Source organism: Chanodichthys erythropterus, chromosome 9 (assembly GCF_024489055.1).
Source record: "Chanodichthys erythropterus isolate Z2021 chromosome 9, ASM2448905v1, whole genome shotgun sequence".
Classification (NCBI taxonomy): domain Eukaryota; kingdom Metazoa; phylum Chordata; class Actinopteri; order Cypriniformes; family Xenocyprididae; genus Chanodichthys; species Chanodichthys erythropterus.
In genome coordinates this window covers 36200395-36228086 of record NC_090229.1, presented here as the reverse complement: position 1 = coordinate 36228086, position 27692 = coordinate 36200395, and the positions used below count along the sequence as shown (strand labels likewise).

Sequence of the window (27692 nt, the reverse complement as noted above, 5' to 3'; positions counted from 1 at the left end):
GTGCAAACAAAGTAACTGCGCTAGTGAAGTTTTTAAAATGCTTCAAACAGCCATTCATTTTTTTGTAATCTCAGTGTTGTTCATCACAGCACCAAATACTGAATACTTAAAAAAGACTTAAAAGGATATTTATTTTCAAACCTAAACATTTTTATATTTTAATCAGGACTACAACATGCACTAATGATTAGAAATGTTGTGATTATTTGTTATTGTTCATTAAAACTTTGAAAACATACAGCTTCATTAGTTAACATGTTAATTCATTATCACTAAACTGACAATAAAAATACGTATAAAGTATTAATTATTATTAATTAATGTTAATTCCTTAGTTACTGTTTAATAACATTACTAAAATCAAAATAACTTATTTAATGAACCTGAGATAAAACTAACAATGATCAGTTGTGTTTCTAAACTGACATTAACAAAAAATAACACTTTCTGTAACAAATGTAGCTATTGCTCAATCTTAGTTAAATAGAGTAAAGTGTTATATGTTGTTCTTTATAGCCTAATTCTTTTGCATTTTAATCTGTTTTTCAGTCAGAGTTGTTTTTGTTTTATTACAAAAAGAGTTCTTAAACCTGTTAAACTGACAAAAATGGTTTTGCAACTTATTTTAATATCGTGACAATACCGCATACCTTGATAAAAGCTTCATCAATTAATCGCAACATGAAAATTTGATACCGTCACATGCCTATGTTGAAGTAAATCTTTCAGTTTTAAAAAGGACCTATCATGCCCCTTTTACAAGATGTAATATTAGTCTCTGGTGTCTCCAGAATGTGTCTGTGAAGTTTCAGCTCAAAATCCCCCACAGATCATTTATTATAGATTGTCAAATTTGCCCCTATTTGGGTGTGAGCAAAAACACGCTGTTTTTGTGTGTGTCCCTTTAAATGCAAATGAGCTGCTGCTACCCGCCCCCTTTCCAGAAGAGGGCGGAGCTTTAACAGCTCAACAACAACAAAGCTGGAGAATCTCACGCAGCCAAAATGAGGATTGTCAGTAACGGTGTTCAGCCTTACATTGTTCAAACCGGAGTCGACACTGATGGAGAGACTCAGGAAAAAATTACAACTTTCAGAATGAAACTGGACGTTTCTGAATTGTTAGCGGATAAATTTATGTAGTTGCTGTGGAGTTGATTCAACTCATCCACTAGCATGTGCCTCGTTTGTGAAGCAGTCCGGCGTAAAATGACGGCATGGTCAACTCTACTACAACAACTCTAACTCTTCTCTAAAGCAGCCAAACATGACCACACCCCCTTTGTTGCATGTTCTCGGGGGCGGGGTTTATGTAAATTTTGGTATTTGTGATGTCACTAACCCAGGAAGAACATTGTTGTAGTCACTACCAGCCGTTTGTTGTAGTCCTTAAAAAGTGATTTCTGTAAAAGAAAATATCACCCTTTGCTTTGAACTTTGAGTGTCGTAAGTTTGCAGATTAATGTTTTTCTGATTTTCTAATTAGCCTCAAAAAAAAATATTACTTAATGCTTTCAGTTGATTGTCCAGGTTATGTCAAGTGTTTACTGCACTTCATATTTGGTCATTGCTCTGCAGGATAAGAATAAAGGTTAGGGGTTGTTAACATTAAAAAAAATTAATACTTTTTTGTTCAGCAAGGTTGAGCATTGAACTGATCGAAAGTGACAGTAATGTACATTTTCATGAATGTATGCCATACCAAACATACCAGAGTGTGTGAGAGAGACAGATGTTGACTGGGGTTGATTCAGCGAGACTCATACAGATCTGCCTGATGTCCAGCTCTCATTCGCTCCTGTACGTGAGCATTCTCTCTTTTCATTAGCCATTCATTAGTGTGCAGAAACTAGTCTGGGCAAAACATATAAGAGCCCCTGCTGCGCGTCTCATCTCTCTCTCTTTCTCTTTTACTCTCTCCATCTCTCACCCACTCAACTAGCTCCCCTCCTCATCCCCCAATTCACTCGCTTTCATTTCACATCGCTGTCACTCATGCTATCTGTTCATCTTCTCTGCCGCTTACTTTGCTCTAATACTCCATTACTACAATGTTTTCTGTCTGATAGCTGACAGGTCGATCATGTTGGTCCACCATTAGCGCGTAGTACTCCATCACAGCGAGGGATGCTCTATATAATGCTGCTTTTTTTTATCTGCATCGATATGATTAGGAGAATTTTGTAAGATAATGTCAGGGCTATTTTTCCAATTTGAATGCCAGGTACAAAACAGTAATCCGTCTTTTCTCGTCAGTGTTTCCTGTAGTGCAGGAATTTATTTATTTTTTGTTGAAGTTTCCACTGTATAATTTTCTGTTTTGAGCTTGCTAATTGTATGCAATGAAAGAGAAACACTGGATACCTCAACAAAAAAACGCCCTCACCCAGGAATCCAGAATAATAAAACAAAAGGAGAAGTTAGCTGCTGGCTATTAAAATTACATATTGACTTGTTTTTTGGGGTTTTTTTTGTCAAAAAAATTACAGAATCTCTCAAAAAGATTGTTGATCAGAAATGCTTTAGTACTTATTTGATGTGATTCTGATAATGTTTGTGCCATATTATCTGTATTTGTTTTTCTCACTGTTAAAAAATGTATTACAATTTAAAAAATATGGTTTATTAAATATTAAAACATGCATATCAACACATTTTGGGAGTTAAACTGTAAGGTGTGTGTGATCAAAAATACATTAAAAACACTAAATAGTGAAATATTACAATTTAAAAATCACATGATTCTTCAGAAATCACTCTAGTATGATTATTTGCTGCTCAAGAAACATTTCTGAATATTATAAATGTTAAAAACAGTTGTGCTGCTTCATATTTTTGTGGAAATCGTGATATGTTTTCCTCAGGGTTCTTTGATTAATTGAAAGAGATGCAAAAGAACAGCATTTATTTGAAATCAAAATCATTTGTAACATTATAAATGTCTTTACTGTCACTTTTGATCAATTTAATGTGTCCTTGCTGAATAAACAAAACAAACAAAAAGAAAGAAAGAAAAAATCTCACTGACCCGAGACTATTTAAAGGTAGTTTATATATAAATGGAAATTTTGGTGATTATGGTTCTAACATGACACCCACCTTATAGTTTTACTTCCAAAATATTATTGTAATTAAATATTGTTTTATATATTTTATTTAGCATTTATTGTGACAAAGCTCTGTTTTATTGAGTTGAATATTTTTTAATATGCATCATAATTACACTATTGTCATATGCCAGTCAGAAAACAGATCAGTCTCACAAACCTAAAATGTCATTTTGGCAAATTAGACTGAATTAAATGGAGTTATTGGTTTGAATCAGTCTAAAAACTCACTTTCTCACTGAATGGCCTTATTTCTCGATCACTAACTGAACCACTGACTTGAAACAAGTCGAGAACAGTTGCTCTCTGCTGGTCTTTCCATTGTGCCCTTCTCACAGCTTTAGTAAAGAGTGGCTAAAACTGAATTCATCCTCTTTCCTCAGACTGTTTGAGGCGGTTTGTTTATTCAGCAGGTCCCCTGTCTTTGTTGTTTACCTCAGAAGTCACGCCGCTCTGAAGCAAGCAGTCAAACAGGAAACGCGCCTGTCGGTGGGAAGCGTGGGTTCATGCACTGGTTTGAGAGAGAGTGAGTGGGTGGGGGGTGCTCATCAGAAATGCTTCTGTGTATGTTAGATACCGCAGAGCACCAAACCTGCTCAAGACAACCATTAAACTGAAACATGACGGAATTCAGTCACCGTACAATCATAACCCACCTGTGTTTATTTTCAGAGGGTTTCTCTGTATCCAGTTTGAGACTGTGTAAGCTGTTTTACTGATTACCCATTAGTCATCTGTCTGACAGTACATTTATTACAGGGAATTTCCCCTGGAGCTCAAAGTTCGGTCATCATTTACTCACCCTCAGGTCAAAAAATAGAGTAATATTGTGAAATAGTAAAATTCTTATTTTTCTGTTTGAATATTTATTAAAATGTAATTTATTCCTGTGATCAAAGCTGAATTGTCAGCATCATAACTCCAGTCTTCAGTGTCACATGATCCTGCAGAAATCATTCTAATATGCCGATTTGCTGCTCAAGAAACATTTCTGATTATTATCAAAGTAGAAAACAGCAGTGCTGCTTCATATTTTTGTGGAAACTGATTCTGTGATTATCAGGATTTTTTGATGAATAGAAAGTTCAAAAGAACAACACTCTAAAAAATAATGTGTTGGCTCTACAAAAAAATAAGTTTGCATCATTTTTTTTTTTGAGTTATGACAATTTTGAGCTAATTTACATTCCACCAACAAGCTACATTGAGTTAGAAGAACTTAAAAAAATGTTTTTTTTTTATTACTTAAGTTAATTACTCAGAAAAATTTGCGATAACACTTTACTATAAGGTTCATTAGTTAAATATTAGTTAATGTATTAACTAACATGAACTAACCATGAGCAATACATTTGTTACTGTATTTACTAATCTAACGTTAGTTAATGAAAATACAGTTCTTCATTGTTTGTTCATGTTAGTTCACAGTGCATTAACTAATGTTAACAAGCTTTCAATAATGTATTATTAAAGATTAATAAATGCTGTTCATTATTAGTTCATGTTAACTAATGTAGTTAACTAATGTTAACTAATGAACCTTATTGTAAAGTGTTACCTAAGTAACATGTATATTTAATGAACAAGTAAGATATTATTGTCACTGGCATTAGCGCAGTCATTAGTGTTTACCTTCATGTTTCTACTCTTCTGCACAATGATAACCACAAAAACTTCAACATTACAGAAACTCAAACAAAATGTCAAACATGACAGCATTAAACACTAACAGGTCTTTCCCTTCACTAAAAACAAATAAATTAACACTTAATTTCAGTTAAGAAAAGGACCTATCATGCCCCATTTACAAGATGTAATATTAGTCTCTGGTGTCTCCAGAATGTGTCTGTGAAGTTTCAGCTCAAAATCCCCCACAGATCATTTATTATAGATTGTCAAATTTGCCAGTCCTATGCAAAGCATGCTGGGAACTAGAACTCCACTGCCTGATTTCTGAAGTTATCAACACATTTTCTTTTCATTACGTTACTACAACTACAAAAAAAGGCGACGGCAATTTACGCGACATTTGAAATACAGCCAATATTAAGTTTATGTAATGATCAACATTATTATGTCAACAGAATAATGTTTGCAACTTAAAAGTTTTAATTAAAACAATAAATTAGAATTTTTAACTTGCAACCATTCATTTATTTAAGGTGTGGTAATAGATCCCCTGAAATACTTTTTAGAGTGAGCATTTATTTGAAATAGAAATCTTTTTCTGTAGTGCACATTCTGTAGTGCAGCATGCACATTCTGCTAAACATCTTCCTTTGTGCTTTGAAGTGCTGGGAAAAGTGTGAAGCACTTGAATGTCCTTGAAAAATGCTTGAATTTCACTCTCAAAAGGTTGTAGAAACACTGAGATGAATAATGTAAAAACATTAGACTATTTCTGCCACAATACCATGGTTACAGTTAGGCTGTGTGTCCACCAAAGTGATAGGGAATATCCGCGGAAGTGTTGGGCTACTGCTATCTCATTTCACAGATAGTTTTTCTATATAAAAATGTTGATACAATGTAAAGCATTTGCTCTGGCTCTTGTTTTAAATGATTTTGTTCCATTATTATGCTTGTTGTTGTCATCTGTTGATGTTGTACAAGCAGAATGTGGCGGTTGGTCAGTGTTGTATTTGTCCCACCCCTCCTCCACTGTGATTGGACAGCTGGGTACAAAGTTACAGTGATGAGCACTGCATTTTACCCAGAGTTGAAAATTCTTCAACTCTCAGCGACAGGTAAAAAATGCAGAGCGCTTCAGCGTGAAGCTAAGCTCATGCTGCGCTGTTTAATATTGGTCTGAACTGATAAACTGTCTGCGCTGCACAGGAAGCACGGTTTCGTTTAGATTTCATTTAGTTTGCCATTTAATGCTTTTCATATGCAACAGAAATGGCAGCTCTCATCAGTTGGGCAATGTGGTGGTGGCACCAGTGCGATCTCTAACTAAATTTACTCGCACCGGCAAGAAAAAAGGTCGCAAAATGTCTTGAGCGCTCATGGAGCGTGACGTCCAAAGCTGAGCCTACGCACTAGACTACATCCCCCTCTCGTCATAAAGCCAGTCTCTCTTGAAGTTCACGTGCAGCATCCAACCACTAATGCCTCAATTGCTGCAATTGCTGAAGGTCCATTAACATGTTTGGAGTTCATTAACTTCCTGTTAGTGGGTTGCTGTCTCTTTGTGTTGTCTGGTGCTCATAGTCAAAGAGTCTCTCGCTCACTCTCTCCGTCTGCAGGTGATGTGAAATGACTTGTCATTTAAGGCTACAGGAAGAGCTGCTGTTGTTTTGAGGGGTTATGAATGGATTTGTTTGCTGTTTGTTGTCATTTGAGTCATCGTGGGGCTTTTAGAGTGCAGAAGAAAGCCAACAGAGAGCAAATGTGTTCCACTATTGCAAACTCTCATGCGAGGACAGGATTTTTTTTACAATGCACAGGTGAATGTGAAAGTGTTTTATCCTGTGCATGGGAATAAAAAACCTCACTGCAAACAACAACATATGCATGCTAATGGCCCTTGCAAACATTTACCATGGTAACCATGATTTCAATTTGTGATGTTTACTATAAGGCAAGCGTCAGAATTCTGGGATGTGGTTTTTCTGTATTCATACCTACATGCTTTACCCATGTGAATGGTGTAATTCTGATGGGGAAAAATGCTGTATTTTCAAATACATTTAAAATTCATGTATTTCAGAACTTCTGACAGCACTAATTGAGTTAGTGGTGCCATTTAATAGCTGGGGGCGGGACACCCAAAGTTAACACTCGCTGAGTGCAAAATGTGGGTAAAAATTAGTGTTGGTGAGTGTATGAAACTAATACTTATCAACTGGCCGATAACTGGCTGATGAGTGTTTCTGAACAAACAGTCTTCCCAAATTTGTAATGAGAATCGATCATAAAGCTGTTGTCAGTAAAAGAGGTTTAAAGTCTCCCCTGTTTTCTGCCTAAATGAAAGCTCTATTGACATCCATAAATGTTAGCATTGTAATTTTATTGTTGTTCTGTAAAATAATTATCAACATTTTTATAAACAAAAATCAAAAAATTATCAAAGGTTTAGATTTTTTTTTTTTTTTTAAGGATTGTTTTTGAACCAAGACTGCATTTATTTGATAAAAAAATACAGGAAAAACCGTAGTATTGTATAATATTATTACTATTTAATATATGTTTTCTACTGTAATATATTGTAAAATGTAATTTATTCCTGTGATCAAAGCTGAATTTTCAGCATCATTACTCCAGTCTTCAGTGTCACATGATCCTTCAGAAATCATTCTAATATGATGATTTGGTGCAAACATTTCTTATTGTTATACAGATGAACAGGTATGCTTATGCTGTTTAATATTTTAGTGGAAACCATGATACACTGGCATTCAAAATTTGGGGAGAAGTCAAATAAAAAATTAATACTTTCAATCAATTTAACGCATCCTAGCTGAATAAAAGTTTCCCTAAAGACTTTATAATATTACAAAAGATTTCTGTTTAAAACCGTTATTTTAAATTGTAATCATATTTCACAATATTACTGTTTTTACTGTATTTTTGATCAAATAAATGCAGCTATGGTGAACATAAGGGACTTCTTTAAAACATAAAAAATCATAATGATTCCAAAGTATCTCAAGATGACCAAAACAAGTAAGGTGAAACACTTAAAAATCAATATATTTCTAATTTTAATTCACACCTGCAACAATTTTTTTATTTGCTTAAAGAAACAGGATTTCCTCTGTCTTGGAAAACCTGGTTATCACTGGTGCCTAATTTTAAAAGATTGATTTCTAGACCTGAAAATCTCATGTAAATTGATAACATTTTATAACTCCTTGGACATTTTTATAATGAATTTACATTTTTCTAGTTATACCAAGCTCTGAAATATTATATCGGGTTGAAATCCTCATCGTCCTTATCCATTAAATCTCACACACAAAAAAGTAAGAGTTTGTGGGCCTTCAAATATTATTATAAACAATAGTCCCTTTTCACAGACTGTGATGACGCGTTTCCACAGATATTAACATCGCAAATCTAATAAAGTATTTAATGTTTTCAATATTTGCCTCTTTTGGAGCGTTTTCCCTACTGTTTTCCCATTCCCTGCTACAGAAGTTTACCCAACTACGATGACTTCCGCTTCTGAGAACCCCGGACATGTGAAAAGGGTCCATGGGAGGCCTTGGAGTCAAAAAGATTGAGATCCACTGGTCATATTGCTCATCCTGAAGGTCTGAGTCATAACAACAGACCTGGGGCTGGTTACATAAACTACTTAGACTAGTCTTAAAAGTTAAGACACTAATGTTTTTCTTGAAGAGTGGTCCTAATTTTTTAAAGTCTGTTACATAAAAAGGTAGATTGGTGTAATTTGAATTGGAAAAATAACATTGATTACTGCAAGTTGGTCAAACTAGTTCTTAAGACACATGCTGCGTCCCAATTCTCATACTATGCGTCCTAAATAGTATTTGAAAAAAGAATTAGTATGTCCCAAATTGAGTATGTTGAAATGAGTATTCCAAAGATACCCGGATGGTCTACTTTTTCTGGTTAGAATTCGAAGTGCAGATCCGTGCACACTTCTAACGGCTAATATTGCCCATAACACATTGCGCTGTGGACAAGGATTTGATTAGAGCGGTTAACATAAAGGGGCTTGAATGTTTAATAATCAGTATAACCTGATGAAAAGATATTTATTAAATGTTATCCACATTATATTTCATCTGCAACAGTATTGTGAACTTTTATAATGATGCGTTTGGTCATAAACTTTTAAATGCATCATTATGCAAAGATGAGGAGAGTTCTCTGCATGAAAGACCCATGACTGGCAGGTAAACGTGCGACTACATTTCTCTCCAAAATGTTAGGAAATTAAATTTAATTGAATGTTGAGGATTTTAACTGTGACAAGATGATTGACAGGACAGTTTAAACAGTTACAGGTTGCATAACTAAGCGACAGAACGTCCGTTAAAGACGCAATTATGACGAGGTAGTATGTCCCAAAGCTTGCATACTCTTCTGCTACACACTCAAAAGTATGTACTTTTTCTTTACAAAAACAGTACATACTTTTAGGACGTAGTATAAGTAGGCGAATTGGGACGCAGCAAAAGTCTTAATATGGTGACTAAGTTTATGCAGCTTGCCCCAGAATATCATAGCAATGATTTAGAATTCCTCAGCATTGAAATAGCAGATTCATGGCAACCAGCCACAACACCACTCAAATCTAGTCACTACAGTTATTGTTACCGCTGAAAAGTCAAGTCTTTAACCACTGCACACGCATGTCATGTCCTTTGCGACATCTCGCGCACAAAGCGGCATTTGAAAAGAACTGACATGAGCCGATCCGGTAGAACAGTGACTGGATCTAACACCTTAAGATGACGCACAGCTCACATCTCTGTCGCAGTAAGTTACTGAAAGCCAAACTACACACAAAACACCTTAGAAGAGCAGCTCTCTCGCACTGTATGACGTGACAGACAACTAGTCCAAGAATGCGGTTGTGAGTCCTGAAAATTTACAGGTGTGAGTTCGGTTATAGAATGCGGTTGTCACTCCTGTAAATAACCGTACTGCGTGTGAACGCAACTGTATTAAGGACTCAAATAGAGGACCGACAACTGTATTCTGCTGCTGTGTGAACGTGGCCATAGTATGGGATATCTTTCAAATGCTTCTTTCTGGATCATTCTGTTGCTTAGTTTAAATAGTTCAGACAGTTTAATTACAGGAATAATAATAACTGTAACTATGGTTAGAAGGACACCACTTTGAATAAATACATATTTTAAAGTGGTCATGAATTGAGAAATCAACTTTTCCTTGAGCTTTTGATGTATAAGAGGTCATCGTACTATGAAAATATCCTGTAAGTTTCAGAACTGAAAACTTCCTTGTTAGTCCAATAAAAGCTTTTATTGACACCAGACCCAGTGAACAACTGATGCAAATAATCTGTTATTTAAATGGTGCTTAAATTATATATAGAAAGCGATTAAAGAATGCTCCCTTTACAATTGCTGGAGCTGTCAATCAAACAGCGCAAGTTTATCAGTGAGTTTATCGGATTCGGACCAAAACTCCCGTTTTATTTAATGAATCTTTTAGTTACAGTGCATTTGCACTGTTAGTTATGATGAAAGCATTCATTAGTGGGCAGAAATTGAGTTTGAGATCACTGCTTTCATGTTCTCAACAACATGTCTGTGATTGGCTACACATTTCTGCAACCTTTCATGCCACGATCTAAATGTAATGCAACACTTTTCATGATTAGGAAACCTTGAGAGCTGTAATAGTAAAAACGTGCTAAAAGTTTTCTCGAGAGTATTACTTAGCTATTTCAAATGGAAAGATGTCAGCCAATCACAGCAATGGGCGTTTACACTGAAGTCTCACAGCAGACACGCCCCTTCAAACAAGAGGGCTAAAATCAAGGTAGGAAAAATGCCTTTTATTTCTAAATTATGACCATTTTTGATATAAAAAGCATACTAACATTATAAGTGCACCTCAGGAAACATTATAGAACAATAAAACAACACCGTTCATGACCCATTTAGGGGCAGTTTACTTCATGTTGGGCTGTGTGTTTATAAGATTATATAATTACTGTATCAGCCATTTGCTTTCTCAACAAACTGTTCGGCTCCCCATCAGTCTGTTTACTTGCAATTATGAAATTTAGCCTCTTATGCAAATCGCAGGTCACACTCACTCACATTTGTTTGCTAAAATCAAAATTGAAACAAAGCCTCATTGGCATATCACTTAGACTGTTGTCTAATTTGCTTTTGTGTACAGTATGTTAGGGGGTTAACCCATATTGAAGCATGTGCACATGGCTGAACACATGGTTGTGCTGCTTGTATGTTATAGCACACTGTTTCCATAGTAACAGGATTGTGCCAACGCACCTCCTGTGCTCCACGCAGCATATCTCTACACATGTGTAACTGAAGCCTACAGTTAAATCAAACACCTTCTGTGGTATATTTCTACACCTCCTATACAGACTAGCCTCTGCTTTAGTGTGACCATTTGGCCCCCTAGTGGTCAAACCTTGCAGGTTGAGGACAGACAGTGTTGACAAATGGTTAGATATTGTGGTTGAGAGATGAATATTTGTTTTTCTGGTAAATAATCTCTGTGCCGTGGGTTCAACCAGACACCTCATGTTGCTAACTACTAAGTTGGCTTGAGAAAGATTTAGAAGTTATTGAGAAAGCCAACTTACTGAAAAGGTATTTAAACTTAAAGTTTTGAAACTAAAATTTCTGACTCTAACTCCTACTAGAGCTTTAACTCTACAACCTCCAAACTCAGGTCAGACCTCCAGACTCTTCTGACTTTGTGTGCTATATTTTTTCTAACTGATCCGACTTGTGGTTTTCCTAAAAATGACAATTAAACCTCAGGAAAATCCCATAAACCCTTGTTAAAACATGTTAGCAATGTGCTAAAACATATTAGCAACATGTTAATTCATTTTAGCAATGTGTTTAAAACATGTTTATTCATGTTAGAAATGTTAAAACGTTAATTCATGTTGGCAACATGATAAAACGTGCTAGTATCATGCTAATTCATGTTAGCAAAGGGTTTAATCATGCTAACAAAGTGTAAAATCATGTTAGCAACATGTTAATTCATGCTAACAACCTACTAATTAATATTAGCAACAATTTAAAACATGTTAGAAGTATAGTAACATTTAAAAAAAAACTTAAAACCATTCAAAGTTATTTTAAACTTTCAGACTTGGCTTTGTCAAGCTAACATCAAAGTTTGTCATCAAATTTTACTCATCAGTGTAATAAACTACTCTTTCAGTATTATATCTCTGAGTTCATATATCTCTGAGGCCCATTCACACAAAGCCAGATAACTTTAACTATAAAGTTTTAATAATCGTTCTAGTTCTAGGAGAATATGGAAGTCCACACCAGAGCTATAACGATAGCAACACAGAGGAACGATATTGTTAATGAATGATAAAAACATTGACAGCCAATCACAATCCACCCGACTTATAAGAGCTTGAGCATTTAAAGCGGCAGACGACAAAACTACAGTGTGCGTTTATAATAATGTTATCGCATAGTTGCCGTTCTTTGTCTGTACAGGCTTTTACTTGTGAACCGGCATGGTAAATGTGTATTAGCGGTGCTTGTTAATGATACTATAACTGACTTGCTACTATTGCTCAAACATTTACGTTCAAATATTGAACGTCAGTATGTCAGTCAGTATCCTTCCTTCCTACAGCACATGTTCAGGAAAGATATTTTTTTAAAAGCAAGCATAAATGTAAAGTCTCTTTCAAGAAAAGTCAGTTCACTTGGCAGCCATATTTGCAACTCCTTCAATGGAAACTAGAGCTTTAATGGCAGCTCCAGTGGTGCAAAGACTGCCAAATGGTGATTGGCTCTTTTATTTAGAATTGTATAGATTGCAACATTCAGGTTCCGGAAGTAAAAACTGAAGGAAAAACTGTTCAGTACTCGAATCTTTTCAACACGGTGCACTCTAATGACATCTTGTGGTCAAAAGGTTAGAAAAAGCTGTCTTTGCGTCCCAGGCGACCCAGTCATTTTTGGACTGTGTCATGTAATAAATCAGTTTGTGGCACAAAAAACGTATAAAGCAATGAAAATATTTTGTCTATAAAATAAGTCTTTCACTTGTGGTGAAATGGTACAATGGTACTTGCACAATGTATGAATAAATGAGTCTGTGAACCGAGAATCAATAAAAACTGAACATAACTACACATTGTAAATATTGTAAATATTTATTATGATTTATTCTTATCAAAGAAGCAAAAGACACTTGACATCTGCACAAGGGATTCGCATTATTTGAACCAGAATATGAAGCAGTCACGAGGTTGTGTGCGAAAATGAAACATTGGACGTCACAGATCATGTGGTTATGACAAAATGAACCCTGAAGCTTCGGTGCTGAACGTCACATCACATAGTATTAGCTTCTGTTGAAGCCATCATCCCACATTATTTCAGCTTGGTTTTAAAATTATTGTGTTTAACAGTGAAATTCCTGGTGGAAAAATACATTACCCATGATGCTCTACAGAAAATTACACCAATCAGTGAGTCAAAAAAAGCAAAATGTGCCAAAAGAGCCCTAGCTTTACCCACTCCCATGAAGCACTGCGAATGACGATATTGAGTCGATCTCTAAGCTCTCAAAATACTTAAATATTTACATGCATATATATATATAATATATAAAATAATATATAATATAATATATATATATATATATATATATATATATATATATATATATATATAATGTATATATATATATATAATGTATATGTATGTATATATATATATATATATATATATATATATATATATATATATATATATATATATATAATATCATTTAATATAATTTTTTTTAACTCAGTTATTCTGTTCACAGTGCTTCATGGGATTGTAGTTCTTTCCTTCACTAAACTGTCATGTACCTTTGCCTTTTTGTCTGATTTTCAAATGCTACTTTGCTTTAAATCAAAGTTTGTAGTGTTGTGATTCACCTCGTAGCTGATAGGCTTGGTTACTTGTTATAAACAATCAGGAACTTCATAGCAACACCCTGACAAACACCTTAGCGTACTGGCAGTGAGAAACCACTCACATTTTCACTGAATATTAAATAATAATAAATAAAAAAATAAAAAAAAAAAACGTTACTATAGAATCAATAATTGATAAAATGTGCAAAGAATCTCACAGATGCATTGAAGGAGACGCCTACAGAATTTTATAGAGACTTGGGTGTGGTGTCTTTTGCCTTGGGCCAATAAGAAACTGTCGAACAACCTCTCAGAACACCCTAGCAACCACATAGCAACATGCTAAAACCATTTAGAACAACTTAGAAACTTCATAGCAGCTCCCTAGCAACCACCTGTAACACCCCAGCCTACTGGCAGTGAGAAACCACTCACATTCTCACAGAAGACATAAAAAATGCTGCTACTATATTTTGAATCAAGAACTGACCTGCTGCATGATAAAACATAAAAAAAAAAAAAACATCTCACAGAGGCATTAAAGGAGGGACCTTCAGAACTTTGGAGTGTTGTGTTTTTTACATTTTTGTCCTAGATTTATACATGCAATCACCACAAAAATCGAGCTCTCCCTTTTATCATATGCTGCTGTTTCCTTCCTTCCTACTGGAAGCTTTTACTGAACATTAGTGCACAAAACCAAAAAGACGTGATCCGCACCAGTCCAACTCTTCTGAGAGAGAGACGGAGCGAAGCTTTCCAGAAAGAAGTGCGTGGTCGTTTGATCAGCTATTGGCTGCGGTTTGGCTCTGTTGCTATGGCAACAGCTGGTTCTGTTGTCGTGTAGTTTGTTTGTGGAGCCGTGAGCATGTCCCTGAGTGCTTCTCTCAAGATACACGCACACACACGCACGCACACAGGACCCAGAGCTGTTAGTTTGTTTGCCAGTTCACATGCTTTTTCTGCTGTGTGTCTACTGAATCGTCCATCTTGATGGAGTGTTTTTGGCAGGGCAAAACGAAACACTAGTCCACAGGTAGGCCTCACGGATGCAGCTGATTGGATGATCAAGTTTGTAGCGTGAGCTTTTGACTGGATATTTGCTCAACAAGTGTGTTTCCTGCTCATTGATTGGCTGTTTTAGTTGCTATTTTGCTGTTATACCAGTTCTAAAGTTAAAGTGTGCCGCTTGCTGAATTGTATTTGGTTTATAATGCGTATTTATAATGAGTTGTGTGTTATTGACTGTGAAAATGCAAAATAGTAAAGAGATCAATCAACTTATTGAACTCTCTATGAACACACTGAAGCTCGAGTCACCATTGGCTAGTAAATGTTTTTTATTTTACTCGCCAGACTTTTTATATGCAAATAAAAAAAAAAATTACATAAATATAATATATAAATTTCATGCACTATTAAAGTCAAGTAAACAGTTTGTAATAAAATAAGGTCAAAGAATCAAACTATAAGCAATAGCACAAATAAACACAATAGAAAAGATGGTAATTTAACAGTTTTTTTCAGGTAGATCTAACAGTAGTTAGATGTAGAGCAGATGCAGAAATTGAGTAAAGTAATCAAATGTAAAATAACACTGCATAGTCTTCAGTATAAATTGAATATAGATGAATCCTTATTAAAGTTACAAAAGTTATTCAGTCAAGAGCATTGAGTGATTTTTTTTTTTTTTGCAGTGAGTCTGTGGGTTGATTAACATTAAAAAAACAGACGGCAGGAATATTAGGCTGCTGTCACTTTAAGACATAATGCACTGATCCAGTATACTGATACTGTTAAGGTCTTTGCACACCGAAATTTCGTATGAAATTTACATGTTAAATAAATACAACCTCACGTTGTGTCAGTCATGTTTACACACTGCCTCCGAAAATTTTGTCTGTCATAAAAAAAATTCGGATCAGGGTTCTATCCAGAATGGCGTCTGACAAGTTAATCCACTTTGTCTTGCAGCACAAAGCACCGTATGACAAACAAAGTGAGGAATACATATATATTGGTGGTGGTCTTTTTTATATGTGGCTCCAGTATCGTTAGCAAAGCATCAAAACTGAACTACTGACATCCTGAAGTAAACTGAATCATTCGGGATAATCCCGCAGCTCCTTGATAAGGAGGTGGAACTCTCCTTCCACTCTACACAATCTCAGGATTGGATGGACCCAATTTTTCCTCTTTCTTTTTCTCTTTTTAAGAAGAGTGAAGACGACAAAATCAACTCCATTTTGCTTTGTGATTTTTTTTTTTTTTCCACAACAGATTAATACGCATCAGACTCAGAAAAAGAAAACTCAATTCATTATTCGCATGCTCTCAGATGTGGCTTTCTAGGCGCGTGTTTTGGATGTGGGCGCACACAAAACTTCTCACACAGCACACGCAAGTTACATTTTGCGTCGTCTTGCGCTTGAATGTTAAAATTGGCAAGGCTTAAAAACACATGCAATTGATAAATTTCATGACGACGCAGCACAGTCCGATCGAAATAGTGTCAGCTCTGTCACCGAGCCCTGCATGTGCTCTCTCTTTCTCTCACGGTGAGTGCGCGAGTGTCAGAAAGCATCAGAGGGCGCCAAGTGATGGTGCGTAAAGCTCAGCAGGCAATGAAATTATATCTGTGCTAAACCTATTTTTTGCCTCTAACTCAATTACTATCAACTGAAATCGTACAATTTAATAGCCAATAGCTAATAAAAGACATTTTTAGTCACCTCGGGTGAAATTTGGATGCATACGCGACTGATTTACTTGCATTGTAGAGGAATGTTATTTCAGTCTTTGTTTCTCTTTTTCTATCCCTTTTTCTTTGGCTCCATTGAAGTATTGAAAGAGATGACGACACTGTTTTTCTGTCCTTTTTGTCTGACAGAGCTCCAGTGATGCGCCCAGCACTCCCAAGTTTAGTAAAGACCAGCGAGACATCTTCTTCCCAGCATCGTTCTCCACGCCGTGCCTCCACACGCACACATACACGGCATCAACGCAGGACGGGGAGGCCAAGCTGAGCAAGACCCCTCGGCCGCTTCTCATACATCCACAGACACACAGCGCTCCAACACAGATCTACTGCCCGCCCTCCAGCCAACCCGAACAATCGCAGCAGCGGAAGACGCCTAGCCAACCAATAGCAAGCATGGCCTTCTTGCCCCACACAGGTATTGTATCTAATAATCGAATAATATTTTCAATGACACACAAAAAATAATGCTTAGCATAATACATAGCACACTGTTCACTGCATACTGTGCAGTATACTTGTATACTTCCTGGTATTTTTAAAAATTAGTGTATGAAACAGAATGCAGTGTGAAACGATAAACATTTAAAACTGTAGTACAGCATGATGTTTTTAGTGAGTGGCATCCAATTATACACTAGCATTCAAAGGTTTGGGGTCTGTAAGAAATTTTTTAAAGAAAAACTTTTATTCAGCAAGGATTCATTAAATTGATCATAAGCTACAAAAAGTAAAGATATTAAAAATATATTCACTTTTTGTAGCTTTTTATAATCATATTAGAATGATTTCTGAAGGATCATGTGACTGAAGACTGGAGTAATGCTGAAAATTCAGCTTTGATCACAGGAATAAATTACAGTTTACAATATATTACAATAAAAAAGTTATTTTTAAATGTAATAATATTGCAGAATATTATTATTTTACTGTATTTAATCAAATGCAGCCTTGGTGAAGGCTTGAAGAAACTTATTTTAAAAACATCCCCACACTTTTTAATGGTAGTGTAAACATGGTTATTTAGCATCTTTGTTCAAATTTTGTAAAATAGTAATTTGGCAGTCCCAACAAATAATGAAATAAATTAAAAAGAAAAAAAAAATTAGGTCTATCAATCACAAACTATAAAGTCAGTTTGAGCACATTGCATTGTAGGACACAGTACTCCATGAAGTATGCTGTGTTGTATACTTCACGTTTTGGCTAATGTAGTAGGTCATCTGGGATATTGTATGCATACAGAAAGGTTGCAGACTATGCACAGTACACTGCATTAAAGTAAGTAAAGTAAGTATGAGTAGTGTGGTATATTATTTGGAACACACCCTTTAGTGGATGCTGCTTTGCTTGGTACTCAGTTGACAATTTCCGCATGTGGCCAGAAGATGGCGTGTTTGTTCATGAAGTTGTACATTCTGTTTATGATTTACTCTATATAACGCTCCCTGTTGGGATCAACGTGCACCTTATAACTTCAACAAAAGTTTTATTACTGATCGAGCCAGCTGTCTCGCTTCCTTCTGTAAGATACACACAGGCGGACTGGCGGGTGTGTTTGGTGTGTCTCGTTTAGGCTGATGTGTTCTGTGCTTCATGCTCAGTTGCTAAGGAAACAAGGATGAATGCTCAAGTACATGATTGTGTTAAGCGTGCATGTGTACGGCAGAAAGGCCCTGTGTGTGTGTCCTTGAGAGGCCAAATGGAAGTGCATGATGCTCTACAACATAATCAGATTTTAGCCGGTCAGCTCAGTATTTGAAATTCAGTCACAGTTTCTGCCGTATTAAGGCTTGTCAAAAATTCCTTTTCATCATCAGCAGATATGTCAAACGATCTTATCTGCTACTTTATTGAAGATTACTGGTGTGATGTTCAGAGTCGGTGGTAATTAGACCCGTTAAATAATGCTGTCATTCTCACAACCATAGCAATGCTGCATCTCAGACACATTTTACTCCAGCAGGAGACTCTTTAATGAACACTGAAAAATAAATGCAGATATCACCTTTATCAAAAAAAACAAAAAGCAAAAAAAAGTGTCTTAGTGTTGAAGAAAGCATTAGCATTGTTGTTGTTAAAGGAGTCCTGCTATTATGCTTATTTATAGGATCATAATTTTTTTATGGGGTCTACTAGAATACATTTGCATCATTTATTGTTCAAAAGTCATTATTATAGTTGCTGCACCTGTTTTCACCCTCTGTCTGAACCCCCTGTTTTAGTTTTTGTATCTTCAAAACCTGTAGTGATGTGTCGTTCATGAGTGATTCATTCATTTTGACCGAATCTTTATTATGACAACAAGTTGACTCAGTGAGTGATTCATTCATTTTGTGTTGCAACATCCCATATATTCTGAACCGGAAACGGAAATGATTAGTTCACCTCTTGAGTCTTTCAGGTTTGAGTCATTCGTTCATCAAGTCCCACAGGCAAGGCTATGCAGTCAGTACCGGGGAAAAAAAAAAGATTAGTTCATCTTTCGAGTTTTCAGGTCTGAGTCCTTCATTCTTTTGTCACATGACAGCCGTATTGGATACAGAAATTAGTTAATTCACAACCTTCCATACAAACAAGTGCATAGGGTTTTTTTTTTTTTTTTTTTTTTTTTTTAGCTAGTATAATAATTGATTTTCCTATGAAGACTGGACATATTGGTCTAATATTTGTATTAAAAAGATTGGTCAGAATGGACATAGTGGCATAACAAATGTTTATTGCACATATCTTTTGATAATTATGATAATTCCTAAATATAATACAACATATAGTCAATAGTAATACAAATGTAATGTTGTATTTGTGCAGGGAAGTGGTCACGTGACAAAAGAACGAAAGACTCAGAGATGATCTAATCATTTCTATTTCCTGTTCTGCAATTGACCCTTCTCAAAGACCCGCCCCCCTTAGTTACTGTTGCTTTGTCCGACAAAAAAAAGCCATGGCGCTGTCACACCACCAAATACATCGCGGAGCAAAGAGGACACTGACAACACGTCGATAGACAAGACAGAGCAGGTAACTTATGATCAGAATCAGAATCAGAAAGAGCTTTATTGCCAGGTATGTTTACACATACTAGGAATTTGTTTAGTGACAGAAGCTCTACAGTGCAACAGAGTGACAGCGACAAGACAAGACACATAATAAAAAGAATAATATACAAATATACACGATGGACGCAAAAAAAAGCAAAAAACAATATATAATATAGACAGTTTGTATGTACAGTTACAATGTGTGCAAATTTGAAATATAAATAAGTGTTTTAAGTAAGTCATGTATAATAGATTTGTGTGTGCCGTGTTTGTCAAGTGTTCATGAGGTGGATTGCCTGAGGGAAGAAACTGTTCCTGTGTCTGGTCGTTCTGGTGCTCAGGGCTCTGTAGCGTCGACCAGATGGCAACACTTCAAAGAGGGAGTGTGCTGGATGTGAGGGGTCCAGAGTGATTTTCTTTGCCCTTTTTCTCACTCTGGATAAGTACAGTACTTGGAGAGTGGGGAGGGTTGTACCAATGATTCGCTCAGCAGACCGGACTACCCTCTGTAGTCTTCTGAGGTCAGATTTGATAGCTGAGCTGAACCAGACGGTAATTGAAGTGCATAGGACAGATTCAATGGGAATTTGATTGACAAGCGATCTAACCAATCATAATGCCAAATCCGCCATTTTGTTCGACAAACTACTAGTTCATTTATAACCTACTAGTTCATTTATAGCATCAAATAACCATGAATGAACATGAGAAGAAGGAATGTTGTTTCAAACGCGGAAAGACATCAGTACACACCATTTTTCAAGTTCAAGTCCACTGAGGTTAATCTTCTAACTCCTGAGTGCTTTGTCGGACAAAATGGCGGATTTGGCGTTGTGATTGGTTAGATCGCTTGTCAATCAAACTCCCGGCAAAGAGTCAATTGCATGCTGTCATTGCATTACATAATGTCTTTGGCTGTCACGGCCCACATCAGATGGAACTAACTCGAACCCAAAGACACGAGAGGTGAACTAATCTTTCTGGGAACAGACATGATAAATGTGAGGTGACAAAAGAAAGAACGACCCGAATCGGTAGATGAAGTGAACTAAGACTGAATAGCCTGAAGACACTGCTAATTAATCATTTCTTACTACATAAGTTGGCCTTCATGGCTGCATTAGCATATAGTTTCTTTTTTTATTCCAAATGTGATCAACGTTTGCATAAGTAGTAGGTGTTGGGGAGTTTAACATGTAACATTTTAATTATATTAACACAGGTTCAGTAACTTGTGCACAAATATAATCTGCATGTTATCTGAAGGTTTTAGATGCAGTTACTGTGTTTCATTGGTGCTGCTTTAATCTCAATTTTAATTTCAAAAGGTTTTAAATCTGGGGACAGAAAAACAGGAATCGCAGTATTGCTCAAATGTGATGTGCTTTTAGAGCAGTTTGCAATCGCCAAATATCCCACATTTATGCCAAGTGATACTGTAACGCAATTATACTGCTGATGAATAATAATAATATTATTAATAATAAATTAATAATAATATTATAATTTATGGTGTTTAATTAAGGGAGCGGAAACTCACGTTTCGGCCAGGAAAGTTTTAATGGCATTTTCTTTTCGTATTACCTCCGTATAATGCCTATAAACATAATGTTTATAAGCACAGCGCTGCTTTATGTAATCGCTATAATTAGCGACTGTGTCATAATAAAAGTCCCGCTGCTCGTGAGGCGTGTGTTGATCAATCGCTCCAGCTCCTCGTTCAGCTCCACAACACTCGCTCCTGCTCTGCTTCATACTACAGTAACGTTAATAATCACATCCATGAACATGATTTCTTCCAGAGTCCAATCCTGATTCTTTTCCACCGTCCGTTGAGATGGAGACCACATGTCCCAAGATTCCGCGCTCAAACTTGCCATCATCAAGCTACGCCTTTGTTTTGAATAGGCCTCTAGCGACCTGTAGTGGACATAAATCTTACATATTGCACCTTTAAATACACACTGATGTCCATGGAAGTGGCAATAATAATCCTTTTTAGTTATAATTTGATGTGTTTTATTCATATTAGGTACACTTTATGTACGTAACTATAAAGTTTGCTCTACTTTTCTCTCAGTTCACCAGCCACTTACTTTCATGTATTTTGGGAGAAATAGATAAATTTGTACGATCTAAATCCAACAGATCCAATTCTCTAAATTATGGTGCAAACTAACATGGGCGGAATTATAGATCAACTATTATGATCATTACAAAGGTGTTTAAATGACAAAACACATCCGCTTACACATATCTGACAATCAGAATAGCCTATATCAGATACTTCATAAGTTTGTGAATATTTTGAGTAAAAAAGGAAAAGCTGAATAAAAGCAATACATTGCGGCTGTTGTGGCTGCGGTGTGTCGTGACAAGCATGGAAATAATTGCTGCTTCATCTTAAACTCACGCTGTGGACTCGGCTTGAGTTGGAGTGTTTACTGATGGCATGTATCTGTGGTGTCTGTATGTGTAGAGGACCGAGAGGAGGCCGCTTCAGAGGGTCTGCTGTACCGCCAGCATGAGTCGCACCTGTGTCAGCAGATGAAGATGGCCAGCGTCTCTCAGATTCACAGCACACAGGACTGGGCCGGTCATGAGCCGCCATCCTGCTCCACACACACCAGCACAGGTAATGCAGCTTTACTCGCTGGATTCCTCATGTTTGTGCAGTGAATATGCAGTTTCGCTTGAGGGGAGAGGACGGTACCTGGATTACTGCAAACTACTCTTATGTCAAGGTCATTAATCCTATAAAGCCTGCTTTACCATATTTGATACGCACATTTTTAAGGCCTCTAAATTATCAACATGATCAAAACTTTGCTGAATTAATTGATTGATAGTTTAGACTTTTAGCAAGTAAAAGGCTTTTTATTATCATTGTGCAAACGTCCCAATTTCTAAAATCATCTTTAATAATTTTAAGTAAACATAAAAATAACTTTCATATTGGTAGTAATATTTTAAGATGAACACCTATTGGACTACAGCAACTTTGGTTTTTCTTGATTATCCTTATTATATATAATAAATCATGTTCAAATGTGATCATCAGGCTTTTGAATAATGTTTATTTGTTCATCTCTGCATCATCATTATATAGCATTGTGTGTTTTAAAGCTACAGAGATCTGATCATAAAACTTAAGACATTATTGGCAGACACAGAGTGATGACTGATAAATATATATACATTTTATGTCAGTATCTACTATGCTGTTATAAAGATCTCAATGATTTACATTACAAGCATCAGAATTTCATCTTCCTTTTCGGCCATGTAAATATCAGCATCTGCAGCAAATTGCATATTTTCGCTCAAGTTTTGGCCATATTGAGCTTTTTTCCTCTCAACTGTGACTCACTATATCAAATGAGCCATAAAAGCATGATGTATCAATAATGATACTCAACAATAATACATATACAACCCTTTTACATTTTTTCTAAAGGTTCAATAAACCGTTTCAAAGAATTAACATTTTCTAAAGTTATTTCATGTCTTTACAGGGTTAGAGAAATTAATACTTTTTTCAGCAAGGATGCATTAAATTGATCAAAAGTGACAGTAAAGACTTTTATAATGTTACAAAAGATTATAAAAGCCGTTCTTTTAAACTTTATATTCACCAGAGTGGAAGATCAGCCAATTAGAATGATTTCTCAAGAATCATGTGACACTGAAGACTGGAAATTCAGCTTTGATCACAGGAATAAATTACAGTTTAAAATATATTAAAAAAAAAAAAAAAAAAGTTATTTTGAATTGTAATAACATTTCACACAATATTACTGTTTTTACTGTATATTTGATCAAATAAATGCAGCTTTTAAAAAACATTAAAAACATTAAAAAATCTTACCGAACAGGATCTTTTGAACGCTAGTGCAATTGTTATATAAATTATAAATATGAATGTAAATATACAATAATTAATTATCTAACACATACTCATTCTCTACTGTAGTTGGTCACATTTTTAGAATAATAAAGTCATTTAAACTAAAAAAAATAACTTTTTCTCCCAATGATTTCTCCAGAAAGTGACCAGTCGAAGCAGGGTGATGCGAGTCGCATCCGCTCCAGAATTCCACCCAACATGCCCAAATTGGTGATTCCCTCCACAGTCACTAAATTCCCCCCAGAGATCACAGTCACGCCCCCCACGCCCACCCTGCTCTCGCCGAAAGGTAGCATCTCTGAGGAGACCAAACAGAAACTCAAGGTATTTTTAATTTACTGATCACACACACAAAGTGTGTGGCACTTTAAAAGATTAGTTCACTTTCAAAAGAAAATTAGCCCAAGCTTTACTCACCTTAAGCCATCCTAGGTGTATATGACTTTCTTTTTTCTGATGAAAACAATCAGAGAAATGTCCTGACACATCTGAGCTTTATAATGGCAGTGAACAGGGGTCACCAGGATGAGCTGAAGAAAGTGTCTCCATCCACATCCATCCATCATAAACATACTCCACACAGCTCCGGGGTCTTAATAAAGGCCTTCTGAAGTGAAGCCATGCATTTGTGTAAAAGAAAAGCCATATTTAACAAGTTATAAAGTAAAATATCTAGCTTCCGCCAGACCGCCGTAAGTTGAACAGGGAAGGTGTAGGACGTAGCGTAAGCGTTTTGATCTGCGAGAGGCGTTACACTCTCTTCTTAAGTTGAATATGGAAGGCCTTCTGGCGGAGGCTAAATATTTTACATTTTAACTTAAATATGGATATTTTTTCTTACACAAATGCATCACTTTACTTGAGAAGGCCTTTATTAGCCGTGTGGAGTACGTTTATGATGGATGGATGCATTTTCTTAAGCTTCATACTCGTTGGTCCCGTTCACTGCCATTATAAAGCTCAGATGCGTCAGGATATTTATTAATATATCTCAGATTGTGTTCATCAGAAAGAAGAAAGTCATATACACCTAGGATGGCTTGAGGGTGAGTAAAGCTTGGGCTAATTTTCATTTTAAACTGAACTAATCAAGTGTCCACTGCAGATCATGAGATGCTCTTAACATGTTCTCTTTATCTCTTGTTGGTTTCTCCATCAGAATGTGATCCTGTCCTCTCAGTCGGCAGCTAACGTGAAGAAAGACACTCTCGCTCAGCCCGCTTTAGAGGTGCAAGAGACATCGAGTCAGGAATCCTCCCTGGAGAGCGAGTCCGATGAGGAAGACGACTACATGGACATTTGATCCGTACAGCTTTGACCCGCACTGCTGCAGAACTCCAGCTGAACTTTGAAGTGAAATCTCCTTTTTTTTTTTTATTGTGTAGCTGCAGCTAATCGTTGACGGTTTCGTCCGAGTCCGTTTTTCTATAGCGCGTGTATGCACGTTTTTCAGCGAAAGGGCTTTTTCCTACCCTGGCACTTGTGTCCTGTTGTTTTTGCTCCTCTGCTGCTAAGCATGGACTGGGTTTCTGTGTTCTTCTGTTGTTTTTTCGTTGTGTACAATCTTGCAAAGTGCCATTTTTACTCAAGCAGTTTAAAAAAACGACGCTCACAGCTAACCGCAGCCACGCTGGATTCATGGAAAATCAGTAAAACATGTTCTACTTAAGGATGGATTGTGTAATATTGGCAGTTTGTGTAATGCAATTTACTCTCTGAGTTTCTTGGGCATTAAATCCATCATGATGTTGTTTACAGATTTAACAGGAAGAACGTTTTGCTTGATGTTTGCTCAGCTCAGCGGTGTAAAATAAACATGATTCATATCACTACCAAGTTTGGGTGGCATCGCTACCAAAACGTGGAAGATCCTCTTGGGATGTCAGCATGCAAAAGTGAGAGTTTTTTCCAGCCGCGTGGACACGCATCTCTGTTTTTCTGCATATGTGTTCGTGCGTGTGCTATTCCTTGTTTTTTCAGAGCTGCCTGCACGTATAGTGCCCGCGGAGCATCTCCGTTTGTCCGGGCGTCCGTGCTGTCGGCTTTTTAAAGGAGAGGTCTACCAGTTCCTTCACAGCACCTCAAGAGTTCAATTTATATATTTAATTATTATTGATTACTGGATTGGTAATCTGTAAAAGTATATTTTAAGACACCAAAAATTCCATTGCTGTTGTATTACTGTTAGTATCTCACATTTTTGACCTGATTTATTACATTTCCATTCGAGGATCGTAAACAACAGCATGCCACCAGCACTGAGAAGATTCGACGATTATTCATATCACAGTTCAAACATGAATGTGATCTAACTAGCTACAGAAGAATAGTTACTTTTTTATTTGTATTTTTTTCAAGGATTATGCCGAAATGTCTTGCATCACAGCCATTGTTTTTTCTTTATCAGATGAAAATGCCTAAAAATGGTGCTGATCCCTTATTTTTGGCTTTTCTTTGAATGGTTAAAAGGAAAGTTCACACTAAAATGTTTTTCATTGACTTTTTTTCTTCTGTGGAACAAAAGGAGAAATTTAGCAGAATGTTCACGCTGCTCGTTCCATACAATGAAAGTGGATTTAGACCTGGAGCTGTCAAGACTTACAAAAAGCACCTTAAAAAATAGTCCATATGACCATATTTTCACCTATTTTTCAAGTAATTGAAGTTCTAATATGGTACGTCACACCAGGTTTTCAGTGAATGATTTTTCTCTTCCTCACACAAGACTGTCAAATGGCTATAGAAGACTTGAAATCTAGTGCACAAGCCATATGGACTATTTTATGGTACTTTTTTGTCATTTTTGGAGCCTTTGACCAACATTAACTTACACTGTATGTTGAAGAACAGTGTGAACATCCTGCCAAACATCATCTTTAGTCTTCTTTTCGAGTTTATAATGACATGATGGTGAGAAAATGAAGTACTTTTTGAGTGAACTGTACCTTTAATCAAGGAAAAGTGGCCTAATGTTAGTTCTATTGAGGTTCTGGACCTGCTGGATTTAGTTTCAAATTGAAGTAGCACTGCTTTATCTCGGAGCATTAAGAGCATGTCATTGTTTTCTCGTGACGTGTCTGTATGTAGACGGCGATCGTGGCTGCCGCTGGTAGCGTTTCCAACCAGATCTGTTTTTGGAAGTTTTTCCAGTTCTGATATAAAGAGTCATTTAGACGGAGGAATGTTTTTTACCGAACGTTTTCTACTTGTAGATGGATAAATAGCTACCAGTATTTTTTTGAGTGCAGAATTTTTCAAGACTTTGAAGGACTTTGAAATGTTTCGATGCAATGAGCATGTGTGACCAAACTACCTGTAAACAGATGTTTCTATTTTTTTCTCTTTGTAAAATAATATTTTGTTTGTTGTTGTCTTTTGAATGCTGTCTCTAAGCTTGTGTTAAGAATGTAAGACGAGGTGGGTAAATCCTCTGCTCTCTGGAGATGGGAGCTTTTCTGTGGGGTATTATACTGTCCTCAGGCTTTTTTCTGAGAAGATTGATATTTCTGACTTGCTGCATTGATGATATCACAAAACCAAAAATACACTTACAACATTTTTACCTGATCTTTGGTGTGTGTTTGTTCGTTTTTTTGAGAAATCAAATTAAATCAAGTTTCGTGGCTTTTAGTTCATGTGAGTTATCTATATGCTAGTGTCAACATGAAGTGAAAGTTCACCCAATTTTGTGAATGCATTGTCTTTAACCTTGTAATGTTTAATCAAAAATCATAACTGGATCTTCCAGTGAAACGGCAGACTTCTCTCTGGTGACGTATGTCGTTTAGTCCACTTAAAATCAAAACTTTCTTACAATTGACTGTAAGCTCATATTCAGATCTGCCTTCATCCAATCAAATTCAGTTCTGTATCACAGGAATAAATTACTTCTTTTACTTTTTTTTTTTTTTTTTAAATATTCAAATAGAAAACAGTTCTTTTAAGTTGTAATATTTCACAATATTGCTGTTTTTACTGTATTTATCAACAAATAAATGCAGCCTGGGTAAGCATAAGAAAAAATAAATCTTTATTTAACGTTCTTGACGTTCAGTATGATGTAATGGGTGGAGCTTGAACGTCCGGCCACACCCTAACCTTATCCAAGTGGCGCTCACTGCAGAGCTAAATGATGTCTGGAAATAATGGGTGGAGCTTGACCTCTGTGGACCTAATGGGTGTAGATGTGCTTAGTGTAAAGGTTAGGGTGTGGTTGGACCATCTAGCTCCACCCATTGGCTCTGCAGTGAGCAGCCTCTCACCCTATCCCAAAACAGATCTAGGTC

General features: G+C 36.3%; 1 protein-coding gene across 7 annotated transcripts in view; it reads left to right on the top strand.

The window, feature by feature from the left end:
• The window catches only part of cabin1 (calcineurin binding protein 1), a 127277-nt gene extending 99921 nt beyond the window's left edge, over positions 1-27356 (top strand). For all 7 annotated transcript variants that reach the window (XM_067395483.1, XM_067395481.1, XM_067395482.1 and 4 more), the window contains 4 exons: positions 16591-16876; positions 21979-22134; positions 23546-23730; positions 24566-27356. In XM_067395483.1, coding sequence (XP_067251584.1) covers positions 16591-16876; positions 21979-22134; positions 23546-23730; positions 24566-24709 — 771 coding nt within the window. In that variant the 3' untranslated portion in view covers positions 24710-27356. The remainder of the gene's footprint in view (positions 1-16590; positions 16877-21978; positions 22135-23545; positions 23731-24565) is intronic.
• The last annotated feature ends 336 nt before the right edge of the window (positions 27357-27692 follow it).